Here is a 17,172-nt window from a genome sequence, read left to right as displayed (position 1 = left end):
TCTCCTCTCTCTCTCTACTTCTCTCTCTCTCTCTCTCTCTCTACCTCTCTCTCGCCCACCCTCTCTCTCTCGCCCACCTCTCTCTCTCTCCTACCTCTCTCTCCTACCTCTCTCTCACCTCTCTCTCTCTCGCCTCTCTCGCCTACCTCTCTCTCTCTCGCCTCTCTCGCCTACCTCTCTTGCCTCTCTCGCCTACCTCTCTCGCCTCTCTCGCCTACCTCTCTCTCTCTCACCTCTCTCTCGCCTACCTCTCTCTCTCTCTTTCCCTCTCTCTCTCAATGGAACTTCCCTCATTTCCCGGCAGTGGTATCATTGGTGACCCTGTGCAGTCTCCTTATTGAAGAGAAGTCTGGATTACGCCAGCTTTTACATGCCCTGGTTAGTTCCAATTGTATGGTGGAAAAAAGGGTCCTATGAAGAGGGAGTAGAGCCAAGCTACTGGAATGCCAAGACCAATGGCTCCCTAAGCCAACGCCAGCATGTGGAATAGATTGTTGCTGTCCGGGATAGTTATTCCTGTGTTGTCAGTGATTGTGTGGGCTACTTAAATGGCCAATTTTCTCCTTGTTGTGTCAGTCACCTCCAGTAAGTTGTCACTCAGCATTGAGCTTGTGAAATGCTCAACAAGTCGACTTTTTCAGACCTTTTGGTCAACGCACGATTTCAGAGTCGCAGGCTTAAGTTTAATGAAAGTATAAGGACACTGCAACCTATGTAGAAAGCGTTGGCCTCCAAGGTATTTGGGGTATTTCAGTCTAATGAAGATCTGTCCTGTTCAGCCACTTGAGAAGCAGCTGCCAAGATGACTCCTCGCTGCTGCCTACATACAGACTCCAAATCATTGGCCACTTTAAATGTAATAAATGGATCACTAGTCACTTTAATAATTCCACTTTAATAATGTTTACATATCTTGCTCTACGAATCTCATATGTATATACTGTATTCAATACCATCTATTGCATCTTGCCTATGCCGCTCGGTCATCGCTCATCCATATTTATATGTACATATGCTTATTCCATCCCTTTACTTAGATTTGTGTGTATTGGGTAGTTGTTGTGGAATTGTTAGATTACTTGTTAGATATTACTGCACTGTCGGAACTAGAAGCACAAGCATTTCGCCATACTTGCATTAACATCTGCTAACCATGTGTATGTGACCAGTACAATTTGATTTGATGATCTGTCCTATTCAGCCACTTGAGAAACAGCTGCCTAGATGATGACTCTTCAATCTAATGAAGATATGTCCTATTCAGCCACATGAAAAACAGCTGCCAAGATGACTCCACTTCAATATAATGAAGATCTGTCCTATTCAGCCACATGAGAAACCGCTGCCAAGATGACTCCTCTTCAGCTATTGTATTTGGGATAGACCTTAAAATACTCTACAGTGGAGTTGCAACATAATGATTGACTGAAATTGGGCATATTTTGATTCCGCAAAAAGTTGAAATAGCCTATGCTTGACTGTTTTGACTAATGTAGATAACAGGTTTAATTGTAGTCCCCTGTGTGTTCCCTTTTGGCATCAGTTCCATATGACTTTTCTGCCCTTTATGTTTGACGTATTTTTGGCAACTTGAAATATATCAGAAAATAAATGGCAGTAGATTATATGAATTCTCTGTGGACGTAAAGAAACAATTTATTTCAAATTCTATAACCTTCAGTGATAGTCAAGTAGTACATAAAATGAATTCACCACAGGAAGACTTAGGAAGCCCCACTGTTCCATTATCCCTCCATGTTTATGTAAGCACACTGCTCTAAAGATAGCTAATAGACATCCAGCACTTTTTTTCTTGTCCTCATCCATCAAAATGAATTAAACTTGGCATGTCAAGTCTGTGCTGTAAATTCCCATGGTTTTAAGACTAGCCTAGTGACATGGAGAGATGGAGTTTTCTTATTTTGTGCAGTGGCAATTAGAAGCTGTAGTTAGGATGTATGACTCGTCTACCCAGACACCTGTTTTCTTAATTCACTTGGATTTTTACAGTCAGGCAGGCCTTGATAGCTTTGCGAGACAGCAGAGGTAATTGCTTTAGCTTACCTCAAATTAATTACAATTGCAAGGGTAAACGTCTTCCCAAGCAGTGTACTCTTTAAAAAAAATATATATATATATTTATATTTTATATATATATATATATATTTTTTTTAAATAGAAAAGTCATGGTCCCAGTTCATTTGGAGTTATGAATAGGCATAGTTGTTATACAGAACACCACTCCAACTCCAACACTCAGACTTGTTCATAAGGCTTGAATTCAACTTATTTAGTCGTTTTAATGGCAGGAAAAGGGTTTTAGCATGATCTCTCTCTGTTTCAGACATCACTCGCCACCCGGTTTGCGCAAGAGGCCTTTGGGAAACAGTACAAACAGACCATTGGCCTGGATTTCTTTCTGAAGAGAATAACTCTGCCAGGTAAGACACCTTCATCCTTTGGTTATTTCCTAAGAGAATAACTGCCAGGTAAGACATCTTCATCCTTTGGTTCTTTCTGAAGAGAATAACTGCCAGGTAAGACACCTTCATCCTTTGGTTATTTCCTAAGAGAATAACTGCCAGGTAAGACACCTTCATCCTTTGGTTCTTTCTGAAGAGAATAACTGCCAGGTAAGACACCTTCATCCTTTGGTTATTTCCTAAGAGAATAACTACCAGGTAAGACACCTTCATCCTTTGGTTCTTTCTGAAGAGAATAACTGCCAGGTAAGACACCTTCATCCTTTGGTTCTTTCTGAAGAGAATAACTGCCAGGTAAGACACCTTCATCCTTTGGTTATTTCCTAAGAGAATAACTGCCAGGTAAGACACCTTCATCCTTTGGTTCTTTCTGAAGAGAATAACTGCCAGGTAAGACACCTTCATCCTTTGGTTCTTTCTGAAGAGAATAACTGCCAGGTAAGACACCTTCATCCTTTGGTTATTTCTGAAGAGAATAACTGCCAGGTAAGACAGCTTCATCCTTTGGTTATTTCCTAAGAGAATAACTACCAGGTAAGACACCTTCATCCTTTGGTTCTTTCTTCTGAAGAGAATAACTGCCAGGTAAGACACCTTCATCCTTTGGTTCTTTCCTAAGAGAATAACTACCAGGTAAGACACCTTCATCCTTTGGTTCTTTCTGAAGAGAATAACTGCCAGGTAAGACACCTTCATCATTTGGTTCTTTCTGAAGAGAATAACTGCCAGGTAAGACACCTTCATCCTTTGGTTCTTTCTGAAGAGAATAACTGCCAGGTAAGACACCTTCATCCTTTGGTTATTTCTGAAGAGAATAACTGCCAGGTAAGACAGCTTCATCCTTTGGTTATTTCCTAAGAGAATAACTACCAGGTAAGACACCTTCATCCTTTGGTTCTTTCTGAAGAGAATAACTGCCAGGTAAGACACCTTCATCCTTTGGTTCTTTCCTAAGAGAATAACTACCAGGTAAGACACCTTCATCCTTTGGTTCTTTCTGAAGAGAATAACTGCCAGGTAAGACACCTTCATCATTTGGTTCTTTCTGAAGAGAATAACTGCCAGGTAAGACACCTTCATCCTTTGGTTCTTTCTGAAGAGAATAACTGCCAGGTAAGACATCTTCATCCTTTGGTTCTTTCTGAAGAGAATAACTGCCAGGTAAGACACCTTCATCCTTTGGTTATTTCCGAAGAGAATAACTGCCAGGTAAGACACCTTCATCCTTTGAGCGTGCCGGCCTGCTCTGTACCATACCACAGATACAGACACACTTTCACGCAGGCACTCACATTCTCAGTTTTGTTTTTACCTTAGCACTACACAGTGGATTAAAATTATCAAAGCTTGATGATTAGTTGATTATTTGTATCAGCTGTTTAGTGCTGGGCAAAAACCCAAACGTCCTGAGGACCGGGTTTGGGAAACCCTGCATTAGAGGCACCTTGATGTAAGATGCTGCAGTGACTGACTTTAATTTTCTTGAATTCTGCTTATGAAACGTGCATATCTAAAAGTATTCCGACGTTATTAAAGTAGCCTACTTGGAATTTATTACATTTCTTTTTACAAAAGCTGTGTGTGAATTTGAGTTTGTGCACAGTTTAACTTTTTTTTTTTACACAAAGCTTTAGAATTTCTGAATTTATTTTCAAATTGGTACAAAATGTGTTGTTGCGTTTTGTATTTTCCTTCCCCAGTGTTTCATGCTAAACCCGAACAATTTTGTTCCTCAGGTTATCTCAGGACTTTCAATGTGTCTTTCTTGGTAGCACCACATTGTGGAGAGTCTGCCACTTCTCATCCTTATTCATTCTGAAAGCTGTTCTCTCTAGGGCAAACACCAGGATTTTTTCCCCCTCCATGAAGCCAATGGACAGTTTATGTCCAGAGAGGCGAGCCTTACACATAATTCTGTGGGCACAGTACAGAGTAAATACATTTAGCATTTTTATATTCATATCCCGGGGTTCAACTGATCTTTGTTCTGAACCACATAAAACATTCATGTTCTTATTTGTTTACTTTCAAACCCACGGAAATAAAGCCTCGCTCTGTATCCTCTTAGATGTGTAAAATAAATGTTTATTGACTAATGTTATATTTAGACTAAAGCCCCCCATTTTCACTTCCTACCATATGGCATGGGGATTTTCAGCATTTTAAATTGCATATTTAAAATGGTGCCAAGGCATAAAGCTGCAAAAGTCTGCAAAGTAGCTCCATTCTTTTATGACTTAATAAAATAACATTTAAGCAAGGGTGGATTAAGTACTAAAATAAATATATGATAACTTGAAACTATTACATTTAGTCCTATATTCAGTTACAGTTGGTAATAGTAGGAGAAAGAAAACATGAATGTTTTAGTAGAGATAATTAGGCAGACCTTAGTGAAATAGGGAAAGCCAAGGCTTCAATGAGACATCGCACAAATAATTCCAATCGGTTGTGATTCTGGTAAAAATAGTTGACAACCATTATTTATCTGCAGCACGGCAAGACACGTGTGTGTGTGTTTTATTTATATATATAAAATAGTAGACGTTGGTTCAACACGAGTTGTAAAATGGCACATTTTCTGGGGGATTGGGTTCTCTTGACCTGATGAAGAGGATGGCTGTTTTTGCCATTTGGGTGGTCCTGAGCTTCGTTAGGACCTACGCCCGCCTTCGACTGGATGTGTTGTGTGGCTCTCTGGGGCTCTATGGGGATCTCCAAGATGGGGGGAGAGTATAGCCGGTGCTGGCCCCTCTCACCGTGAAGGCCCAGCTTGTCAAACTTAATGTACATTTTCCAACGCGTGGAGAGGTGAGGTGAGGCCGATTGGCACACAAACTTCTCTTTGTGTGCTTTTAACAATACCTCTTCCAGATGTCTCATGTTTGGTCTGTGAATTAATACTTATCAAAATGGTGATGTTTTGATAGTGTTTTTATTGGGTTCCACTGAACAGTGCTAATAGCTAATGAAGACTACTAAAAACACAAAAATTAGCCACTAACTCACCACGTAAGCAGGGAAACTTTGGGTCTGTTGAGTCTTTTAAACAGAAATAAAGTTTGTGTCTGACTGCAGGGGATGGGTGGGGATAGCTCGCATGCTGTAACACCAAGGGCAATTATTCATTGCACTCTTCAATGTAGCTTTACATTGACACTGTATAGTCTAGATGTAGTCACTGTGAACACTCGCGCTTCCTTCCTCGGAGAAACAGGGACTTGTGTGGTGGGGGTCAGCTCGTCCAGCCGTATCCACACTGTACGCTCGGCTCGCCATAAGCGCACTAGGCCAATGAAGGGCCCTCATCACACCGACAAACTCCTCACTGTCTGGTCTTCTTTTCTTTTCTCAACCACCCCTTTCATTTTCCAGAGGAGGAAAATATTTATTTAGATTTGGTTTTGTACCCCGTCCCTCACTCTCCCTCTCCCCACCTCCCTCTTATATAAATTGGGACAGTAGTCTTCTTTTGCTTATTATTTTGTGTTTAATTATCTGTATTTTTCTTAACACCACATATTTCTCCTTACTCTCCTCGACTTGGCAGAGAACGACACAATGCAAACAGCTATTCCCAGGCTAATAAGTGCTCGTTTTTTCCCGGCCAGGGGTATTGAGAATGTTTAAATTACAGGGTAAGCATACCTATTCATCCCCCTGAATCTCTCCTCTGGATATTCTTGGATTTGGAGTGTGTGTGACCTGCCAGAGGCGAGCGGTTAAAAATTAAAGATTAATCTATGATTTATTGTTTCCAATATGTACATGAACAAAGTCAACGTTTTATTACAGAAATCCCTCTCCCAAAATATAGGCTCCAGTTACGACTGACTCGTGATTTCCCAAAGATTATGAGCTTTGTTAAAACAAACGCCTATAAAAGGAACCAAAACAACCGAGATGGAAAGCTCACAAATTACAGTACAATTGAATTTGTCTTCTCTTGTCACGTTCTTTTCCAGTTGATCGACTTACGTTCACTTTTTAGTCAGAAGTTGATGATATGAAAGAGAAGCTAACACGTCAAGCCAAACGTAGATAGTTTTGTAATATGTGGGCTGCATTGCAGCAGCTTTTGTTTGAAACATTGAAGTCATTTAATAGTTTCTAATGATTTTAAGTTTCTCCATTTCCTCTTCCCTCAGGCAACTTGAATGTTACCCTGCAAGTGTGGGATATTGGAGGTCAAACGATTGGAGGGAAAATGCTGGATAAATATGTCTATGGTGCTCAGGTACTGTAACACACACACACACACACACAATAAACACTGAGGTGGTCTGTCGTTGTTCACGTTAGAGCTCTGAACTTTTCACTGTATTTAACAAATGTACAATGTAATAGTGTTTCCCTATTAGGCTTGGTAGTTAATAAGCCTTTATGATAATATTAGTGCAACAGGACCAAGTTTGACTACTTAGCTGGTCATATGGACTAGACTATGTACAGTATGAAGGGGAGTAAGAAACACCTTTCTCTCTTTCTCCCTTCCCCCGCTCTAACTTCATTATTTATTAACAAAATAAGCACATTTACAAATTAATGTGAATAGAGCTAGGGTTGTGTTGACACTGCAATAACACGTGTGTGTGTGGGAGTGTTATGTTTGTGCTTTTGCCTCATTCCGCTAAGCAACATCCCTAAGTTGTTGTTGCTATTATAGGCTACCATTATCTGTCACCCAAAGCCACAGTCTACGCTCTCAAAGCTGCACTTGTTTGATGAGGTATAGATATAGCTATAGATCTGGTTTACCTGAAGAGCATGGGGCCTGTGTTGGATGTAGAGACCGGGACAACACTTGAGGCTGTTGGTGGGTGTGTAGGTCGGTCATGTCTGTACTGTAATACCTCCTCAGACCCGCTCACTCACACACAACAACAATGTGTCGTCCATCAATGCCACATTGGAATACTTTGCTCTGCGGGTTTCTCACCAGAGCATTATGGGGCTTTCACGACCATTGTTCGACGCGCCACGGGCGACAATCAATCATAGTCATTGGTAGCGACGCGCTGTAATTGTAACTGACACAAACTGTCGTCACCGGCCTTGTGTTGTGACATTGCGTGTCCCGGACCAGACGCTTCCTGAAGAAAAAGGAGCTGCAATTCTGTTTCATGATGATGCAATCAAAGGCGAAGTAGTCTATTTATTTTGGCTCCTTTTCATATTCTAAAGAGAGAAATGGACACAATGTTGGCACTTGAGGCTTTTGTTTTTAACATGTACACTGAAGTGTTTCATCTTTGTTTACATATCAACTAGTACAGACGCCAGCTTTAACGGTCTGGTTACTCCGATGGGCACCTTTTGTGCTTTGCTATAGGACTTCTTCCGTTTTTGTACCTATGCTGACAATACTTACAAAGTATTTCGGCGAAGAGAGGGGGATGAGACCTCCTTCATAACCACACGTATATTACCCTCTTTTATTTGTAAGCACAGACAACAGAGCCAATTTTGTGGCCAGGGAACCTAACCTAACCCCCATCTTACCTTCCTATGCTTGTTTGACTGGATGGACAAAACTCTGCGGTTCCCCTCGCCCCGGTGTCCACAAACAGACAAATTAGAGCGTAGGCATAGTGGTTCGGCTGTATGTTCATAGCATGTCTCTCTGCATCTGTAACAGCGATCTAGATCTTTAATGCCATGACTAACTTAGAGAGAGCTGAGGAGGTGCGAACTCCTTGGGGAGTGTGTGTTTTGAGATGGATGGGGTAGGAAGAGGACTGTCTTTTCTCAGACACTAGTGCCACCTGCTGTTCACACTCAACCTCTCTGTCATGTTTGTTCTCATCTTATGTCAAATTGAATTTCTTTTGGGATGTTGTGATTACATGATTTCAGATTTTCCATGGTATTGTTTTTCAGGGTGTTCTTCTAGTGTACGACATTACAAACTTCCAGAGCTTTAAGAATCTGGAGGACTGGTACGGCATGGTCAAGAAGGCCAATGAAGAGTGTGACGTACAGCCTGTGGTCTCCCTGGTGGGAAACAAAAGTGAGTATTGCTGACGCACATGCACGCACACATGCAGGTGCAGGTAGCCTAGTGGTTATGAGCGTTGGGCCAGTAACCGAAGGTCGCTGGTTTGAATCCCCGAGCCAGCAAGGTGGAAAAATCGGTTAACCCCCAACAACAACTGCTCCCCGGGTGATGACGTGGACTTTGATTAAGGCAGCCCCTGCACCGATCTGATTTAGAGGGGTTGGGTTAAATGCGGAAGACACGTTTCGGTTGAATACATTCAGTTGTGCAACTGACTAGGTATCCACTTTCGCCATTTGTTTTCTTCTGCTCATAGGCCATGCTGTTACACATCATAAAAGGGACTGAAGGCTAAGCAGATGAGTCAACCATAATGTATGAACACAGAGAGCTGTGAAGACAATGTCTTTTTCAGTGGAGTAAAGAAAAATCACTTTTTCTCTGTCGGACCATTTTTTAAATAGATTTTTCACTTTTCTTGACACTGCATAATTTAGCATTACAGCAGCAACCATATTACTGCACCCAGCTCTATTCCGCATTACAGCAGCAACCGTATTACTGCACCCAGCTCTATTCTGCATTACAGCAGCAACCATATTACTGTACCCAACTCTATTCTGCATTACAGCAGCAACCATATTACTGCACCCAGCTCTATTCTGCATTCCAGCAGCGACCATATTACTGCACCCAGCTCTATTCTGCATTCCAGCAGCGACCATATTACTGCACCCAGCTCTATTCTGCATTCCAGCAGCGACCATATTACTGCACCCAGCTCTATTCTGCATTCCAGCAGCAACCATATGACTGCACCCAGCTCTATTCTGCAGTACAGCAGGTACCATATTACTGCACCCAGCTCTATTCTGCATTACAGCAGCAACCATATTACTGCACCCAGCTCTATTTAGCAGTACAACAGCGACCATATTACTGTACCCAGCTCTATTCTGCATTACAGCAGCAACCATATTACTGCACCCAGCTCTATTCTGCATTACAGCAGCAACCATATTACTGCACCCAGCTCTATTCTGCATTACAGCAGCAACCATATTACTGCACCCAGCTCTATTCTGCATTACAGCAGCAACCATATTACTGTACCCAGCTCTATTCTGCAGTACAGCAGCGACCATATTACTGTACCCAGTAAGATATACTGCTTTCTCGGGAACAGGCCCAGATCCCTGTGATTTGCGTGAAGAGGAGGCGAAGAAAAAGGGTCCGGAGGGCGGGCTGCCTTCTGAGAATTCGTAGGTGATCGTAAAAACACCCACTTCCTTCCATTCTTCTAGCAAATGTACAATCTTTGGACAATAAAATAGATGACAGTCGCGGAAGATTAAGCTACCAACGGGACATTCAAAACTGTAATATCTTATGCTTCAAGGAGTCGTGGCTGAACGATGACATTATCAACATACAGCATTTAACCAGCCAGTTCTATCAGCAGGATAAAACCGTGGCGTCTGGTAAGACAAGGGGTGGTGGTCTGTATTTTTGTAAATAACAACGGGTGCACGATATCTAAGGGAGTCTCGAGCTATTGCTCGCCTGAGGTAGTGTGGTCTACAGCTTATCATGAGATTCTTGATCTACCTAGAGAGTTTCTGTATTTTTCGTAGCTGTTTACATACAACTACAGTCAGAGGCTGGCGCTGAGACCGCATTGAATGAGCGGTATTCTGCCATAAGCAAACAAGAAAACGGTCAACCAGAGGTGGCGCTCCTAGTAGCCGGGGACTTTAATGCAGGGAAACTTAAATCAATTTTACCAAATTTCTGTCAGCATGTTAAATGTGCAACCAGAGGGGGAAAAAAACTCTGGACCACCTTTACTCCACACATAGAGACGCATACAAAGCTCTCCCTCGCTCTCCATTTGGCAAGTCTGACCATAATTGTATCCTCCTGATTCCTGCTTACAAGCAAAAATTAAAGCAGGAAGCACCAGTGACTAGATCAATAAAAAGTGGTCAGATGAAGCAGATGCTAAGCTACAGGACTGTTTTACTAGCACAGACTGGAATATGTTTCGGGATTCCTCCAATGGCATTGAGGAGTACACCACATCAGTCACTTCGTCAATAAGTGTATCGATGAAGTCGTCCCCACAGTGACCGTACGTACATACCGGAAGCCATGGATTACAGGCAACATCCAAACTGAGCTAAAGGCTAGACCTTCCGCTTTCAAGGAGCGGGACTCTAACCCGGAAGCTTATAAGAAATCCTGCTATGCCCTCCGATGGACCATCAAACAGGCAAAGCGTCAATACAGGACTAAGATCGAATCCTACTACACCGGCTCTGATGCTCGTTGGATGTGGCAGGGCTTGCAAACCATTACAGACTACAAAGGGAAGCACAGCAGAGAGCTGCCCAGCCACACAAGCCTACCAGACGAGCTAAACTACTTCTATGCTCGCTTCAAAGCCAATAACGCTGAAACATGCATGAGAGCACCTGCTGTTCCGGAAGACTGTGTGATCACACTCTCCGCATCCGATGTGAGTAAGACCTTTAAACAGGTTAACATTCACAAGGCCGCAGGGCCAGACGGATTACCAGGACTTGAACTGTGAGCATGCGCTGACCAACTGGCAAGTGTCTTCACAGAAATTTTCGACCTCTACCTGTCTGAGTCTGTAATACCAACATGTTTTAAGAAGACCACCATAGTCCCTGTGCCCAAGAACACCAAGATAACCTGCCTAAATGACTACCGACCCGTAGCACTCACGTCTGTAGCCATGAAGTGCTTTGAAAGGCTGGCCATGGCTCACATCAACACCATTATCCCAGAAACCCTAGACCCACTCCAATTTGCATACCACCTCAACAGATCCACAGATGATGCAATCTCTGTTGCACTCCACACTGCCCTTTCCCACCGGGAGTAAAGGAACACCTATGTGAGAATGCTCTTCATTGACTACAGCTCAGCGTTCAACACCATAGTGAACCTCAAAGCTCAACAATAAGCTAAGGACCCTGTGGGGTAAACACCTCCTGGACTTCCTGACGGGCCGCTCCCAGGTGGTAAGGGTAGGTAACAACACATCCATCCGCAACTCTGATCCTCAACACAGGGGCCCCTCAGGGATGCGTGCTCATTACCCTCCTGTACTCCCTGTTCACTCATGACTGCATGGCCAGGTACGACTCCAACACCATCATTAAGTTTGCTGATGACATAACAGTGGTAGGCCTGATCACTGACAACAATGAAACAGCCTATAGGGAGGTCAGATACCTGGCCGTGTGGTGCCAGGACAACAACCTCTCCCTCAACGTGATCAAGACAAAGGAGATGATTGTGGACTACAGGAAAAGGAGGACAGAGCACGCCCCCATTCTCATCGACAGGGCTGCAGTGGAGCAGGTTGAGAGCTTCAAGTTCCTTGGTGTCCACATCACCAACAAACTAACATGGTCCAAGCACACTAAGACAGTTGTGAAGATGGCACAACAAAACCTATTCCCCCTCAGGAGATTTGGCATGGGTCCTCAGATACTCAAAAGGTTCTACATTTGCACCATCGAGAGCATGACTGGTTGCATCACTGCCCGGTATGGTAACTGCTTGGCCTCCAAATGCAAGGCACTACAGAGGGTAGTGCGAACGGCCCAGTACATCACTGGGGCCAAGCTTCCTGCCATCCAGGACCTCTAAACCAGTCGGTGTCAGAGGAAGGCCCTAAAGAGTATCAAAGACTCCAGCCACCCTAGTCATATACTGTTCTCTGCTACCACACGGCAAGCGGTACCGGAGCGCCAAGTCTAGGCCCAAAAGGCTTCTAAACAGCTTCTACCCCAAGCCATAAGACTCCTGAACACCTAATCAAATGGCTACCCAGACTATTTGCATTGCCCCCCCTCTTACACCGCTGCTGGCCTCTGTTGTTATCATCTATGCATAGTCACTTTACCTACATGTACATATTACCTCGACTAACCGGTACCCCCGCACATTGACTCTGTACCAGTACCCCCCTGTATATAATCTCGCTATTGTTATTTTACTGCTGGTCTTTAGTTACTTGTTACTTTTATTTCTTATTCTTATCCATATTTTTTTTAACTGCATTGTTGGTTTGGGGCTCGTAAGTAAGCCTTTCACTGTTGTATTCAGCACATTTGATTTGACTTTGATTTATTTTGCGGTACGGCAGCGACCATACTCCTTTACCCAGCTCTATTTTGCGGTACGGTGGCGAGCGTATTACTGTATCCGGCTCTATTTAGCTAGAAACAGGAGATTGATTTTTCTATTGGGGCTGTTGATTATTCGCTTACCCTTCTGTCTCCACTCCTCTGATCCTGTTTGTGTGTGCATGTGTGTAGGAGTGTGTTGCAGTCGATAATACCAGATAGGCCTTTGTGTGTAACGGCTCAAGCTAATTGATGTGTTTCGATTAGCTAATTGATAGTGAGGAGCAGGGTCTCCTGGGGCGATGGGAACGGTGATGTTTGCGTGCTCTGGGGAGTGACCCTCAGTGATTTAAGACCCTAATGTGGTGGCTACAGGGCACCCTCCCACTACTCTAACTCCCGCCTGGACACCACTTTGGATGAGGAGAGGATCTTAGATGATAACCAGACAACCTTTTCCAAACCCCCCCTCTCCCCACCCGCATCTCTCCAAAATAAAGACTAATAATGATGACTATGTTTTTTTAAACATCCCCTCTGACAGATGGGGAGACATTGCTGCCGCCGTGTTATTGTAAAGCACCCAGTCACAGCCCCGTGTGTAATGATGGCTGTCGACTGTCCAGCCTCGAACCCCTCCGCCCCACTCCTCCTTCACCCCAGTGATGAATGGCCCACAGAGTGGTATCTACACAGGAAGCCTCTCTAATGTTACTCAACGGGGCCTTTAGGTCAGGGCTTAATACGCCTGTCTAGAGTAGGGATTCTCTTGTCTTCGCATTAGGGCGCATCTCTTAATGCCCGGGCCTAACGACAGGCGCCTCCGTATTTAGGCTACATTTTGTATACTGTCGGTGAGTGTGTCTGTGTATACGTGTGTGTAAGTGCGTTTGTTATAGTGTGTGTCAGTGTGTATACTGTAATATGTATTTAAGAAGTGTATAGCCCTCTGTCAGGGTCCCCCCTTCGCCCGCTCAGTCAGTCTGCTCTTAATGGCCATATTGCTAAGAATCGCCCATGTGTGTTTTTTTGGCTCCTACAGTCCGCAAAGAAGAAAAACAAAATCCCACACAGATTGCCCTACCCGGAGCAATCAATTACCTAGCGAGACTTTATGAATCCCTGAACCCTCTCACGGACTCCGTTTCTTCAGAGGGCATGAAGAGAGAGTTAGTCTAGCTATCTTGTGGGAATTGCCCACACAGACATTTCTGTTTTGCTTTCTTTTTTCCCCCTCCCCTGCTCCGTCGTCTTTCTCTCTTTTGCCGAGGAGCCCCCCTAACACTTTTACGTATCATAGCTCTTTTTATTTTTATTTTTACCAAGTGCCCGGCCGTCACCCAGTTATAATGAATAGAACAAAAAATATTCAGCATTCTTGGGGGGAATGTTGAGATTTTGTTTTGTAGGTTCCCATGAAATCCAAATGAGTGAAGTAGCCACCAGCCCTCAGACCATGTCAACTGAAATAGAAGGACCCAACCAGGAGCTTATAAGAGCATGATTTGCACTATACAGATTTATGAGAGGGCATGTCCTCTGGGAGATGCCTTCTCTCTCTTAACCACTGACATGTTTTACTGTTGTTTCCCTTCATTCACTCTCACTTATCATATATGCAGTGCTAGTGTGTTATCGACTTGCTTTTGGATGTCTAGAGTGTTGTGTACAAACAGAGAGGGTAAGGCTTCAAAGAGGACAGTCTGACCCCCACCACTTATTTGTACCTGTGCAATGCTTTTGAGACAAACTAAAATAACCCCCCCCCTTATCTTTGCCAAACCTCAGTATACTTAGCCTAATTGGGCTTAAACGGATATCTTATTTGGGATGCTGTTGTTCCCTCCTCTCCTTACCCTGGCCTGCCTGACCGCCCTCCACTGCCATTTGGCTGGTGGGGAACAGCCTCCCCATTCTCTGTTTAACACGGCCGTGTAGGGTTAAGGTGCCGTGTTAAGCCGGCGTTGTGCACCTCCTTGCCCTCCACATGCTGTCCAGACCCTTGTGTTAAATAATGGCACCACTTGTAACAATTCAGGGAGGAAGCCAATTAAATGTTTTATTGAGGACACATGTGTATACAAACGCACTCACACAGAAACGCGCGCACGCACACAGAAACGCGTGCACGCACACAGAAACGCGCGCACGCACACAGAAACGCGCGCACGCACACAGAAAAGCTCGCACGCACACAGAAAAGCTCGCACGCACACAGAAAAGCGCGCACGCACACAGAAACGCACGCACGCACACAGAAACGCGCACGCACACAGAAAAGCTCTCACGCACACAGAAAAGCTCGCACGCACACAGAAAAGCTCGCACGCACACAGAAGCGCACGCACTCACACAGAAACGCACGCGCACACAGAAACACAACTATGCACACACAGACGGACACACACACAGAGAAACATAGACACTCAAACACTTGCAGAGGGTGGGTTTTTCTAGGAACACAGGGTAATGGAAGAATGCTCAACTCTTGGTCTGTCTAAACATACTATAACTGTTTATTACAGCACAGCTCAGTGTTACACCGTATGGTACACAGTAGACTTCATATGCATGCAGTCTCCCTCACTTATCCAGATATTGTTTCCTTTATTATTCAATGTATGTTTCAAAATATTTATATTTTTTGTTTTACTGTCATACAACTTCTGAATTACTGATTGATAGTCTTAAAGGTGGTATTTGGGCTAGTTTGAGACCTGTGGTTCGTGTAGGTAAAGGTGTCACACTGCACGCTCTGTGAATTCATGATATATTATGTCTTCACTTATAAGTGAACGATGGCACCATTAATTGTTAGAATTTGTCTTTCTATTGTAGCTGCAGCTTCCTAAAGGGCTTTGAACTTGCAGATTTAATCATCTGTTGTTATGTTGGATATAGTGAATACGGATGTATAGTGGGGTCTGAAATTATAGACCCCCTTGATTTAAAAATGTGCAATATTGACTGTATTAAATAAATAATACAAATACTGAGCTTTATTGTATTCTCCCAAAAATTGGGAAATGATATAATTTTGTAATAATACATTTGCTTAGGGAAAGATTTTGTTTCACATCTAATACTTTTTTTTCTTCTCAAAGGCAGATCCAAATTGACACCTGTAAAAAAGTATTATGAATAAAGTAGTCAAAAGTTTAGTATTTGGTCCCATATTTATAGCACACAATGACTACATCAAGCTTGTGATTTTACAAACTTGTTGGATGCATTTGCTGTTTGTTTTGGTTGGGTTTCAGATTGTTTTGGTGCCCAATAGAAATTGTTTACCATTAATGTATTGTGTCATTTTGGAGTCACTTTTATTGTAAATTAGAATAGAATATGTTTCTATGCACTTCTACATTAATGTCACAGATAATCCTGAATGAATTGTGAATAATGAGTGACAAAGTTACAGAGAGTCAAAGACCACCCCCCACCCCCCAAGACATGCTAACCTCCCATGTTATTGGTAATGGGACGGCAGGGTAGCCTAGTGGTTAGAGCGTTGGACTAGTAACCGGAAGGTTGCAAGTTCAAACCCCCGAGCTGACAAGTTACAAATCTGTCGTTCTGTTCTTAACTGACTTGCCCAGAAAGGTAAAATAAAAAAATAAAAGGTTAGCGTGTCTAGGGGGTATGAACTTTGACCCTCTGTAACTTTCTCACTCATTATTATTCCCGATTCATTCAGGATTATCCGTAATCATGGTAGCATCCACATTAATGTAGGACTGTTCAGAATCATATTATATTCTTATTTATAATAAAAGTGACTCCAAAATGACAGAATACGTAATTTACCATTTAATTTGTGTTGGTCACAGCATAATCTGAAATGCAACCAAAACAAACAGCAAACATCCAACAAGTTTGATGTAGTCATTGCGTGCTTTGGAATATGGGACCAAATACTCAACTGTAGACTTTTATTTATAAGAATCTTGGCATGTCAATCATTTTGACCCATAACTTCTGGATAATTTTTTTGTATTACTTGCTAAACAAAATATTTTTCTCTGAGCAATTGTATTAGTATAAAATAATTTCCCTTTTTTTTTAGCATACAATATAGCTCAGTATTTGTATTTATTTTACACAGCCATTGTGTCAAATGTCATACCCTACTCTATAGTTTATCTATGCAATGAATGATGTGCTAGCTAAGTCAATGTATTGTAAATAGTTGATCAAGTACAACTTTTTTTCATTTGATATTTTATGTGATGTTTCATGATCCTCTTAAAGGGATAGTTCACTGATTTTATATATTTATTTCCTTACGTTGAATGCAGTCTCTGAACAAGGAGTGACTACAATACACTCATTTTTGTTTTTCGTTAATTAAACTAGCTACTGCAAACAATTTCCAGCATTACATTTTTTTGATCAAAATCCATGTTCCCGTGGAGTATGTTTTAAATGTAATGTCCAAAATAAATAATCTACAAATAATTTAAACCAATTAATTGAGTAACCCAATCCATTTAAGAGGTGATTATGGTATGACATTTGATACATGCTA

At 42.6% G+C, this 17,172-nt stretch overlaps 1 protein-coding gene across 2 annotated transcripts in view; it reads left to right on the top strand.

Annotated features, from left to right (window-relative positions):
• Positions 1 to 17,172, top strand: part of LOC115130893 (ras-related protein Rab-28-like) — a 79,523-nt gene that overhangs the window by 38,414 nt on the left and 23,937 nt on the right. For both annotated transcript variants that reach the window (XM_029662461.2, XM_029662462.2), the window contains exons 2-4: positions 2,345 to 2,441; positions 6,632 to 6,720; positions 8,364 to 8,493. In XM_029662461.2, the coding sequence (XP_029518321.1) occupies positions 2,345 to 2,441; positions 6,632 to 6,720; positions 8,364 to 8,493 (316 nt within the window). The remainder of the gene's footprint in view (positions 1 to 2,344; positions 2,442 to 6,631; positions 6,721 to 8,363; positions 8,494 to 17,172) is intronic.

This window comes from Oncorhynchus nerka, linkage group LG6, assembly GCF_034236695.1.
Source record: "Oncorhynchus nerka isolate Pitt River linkage group LG6, Oner_Uvic_2.0, whole genome shotgun sequence".
In the NCBI taxonomy this organism is placed as follows: domain Eukaryota; kingdom Metazoa; phylum Chordata; class Actinopteri; order Salmoniformes; family Salmonidae; genus Oncorhynchus; species Oncorhynchus nerka.
This window is presented reverse-complemented; position numbering and strand designations above follow the sequence as displayed.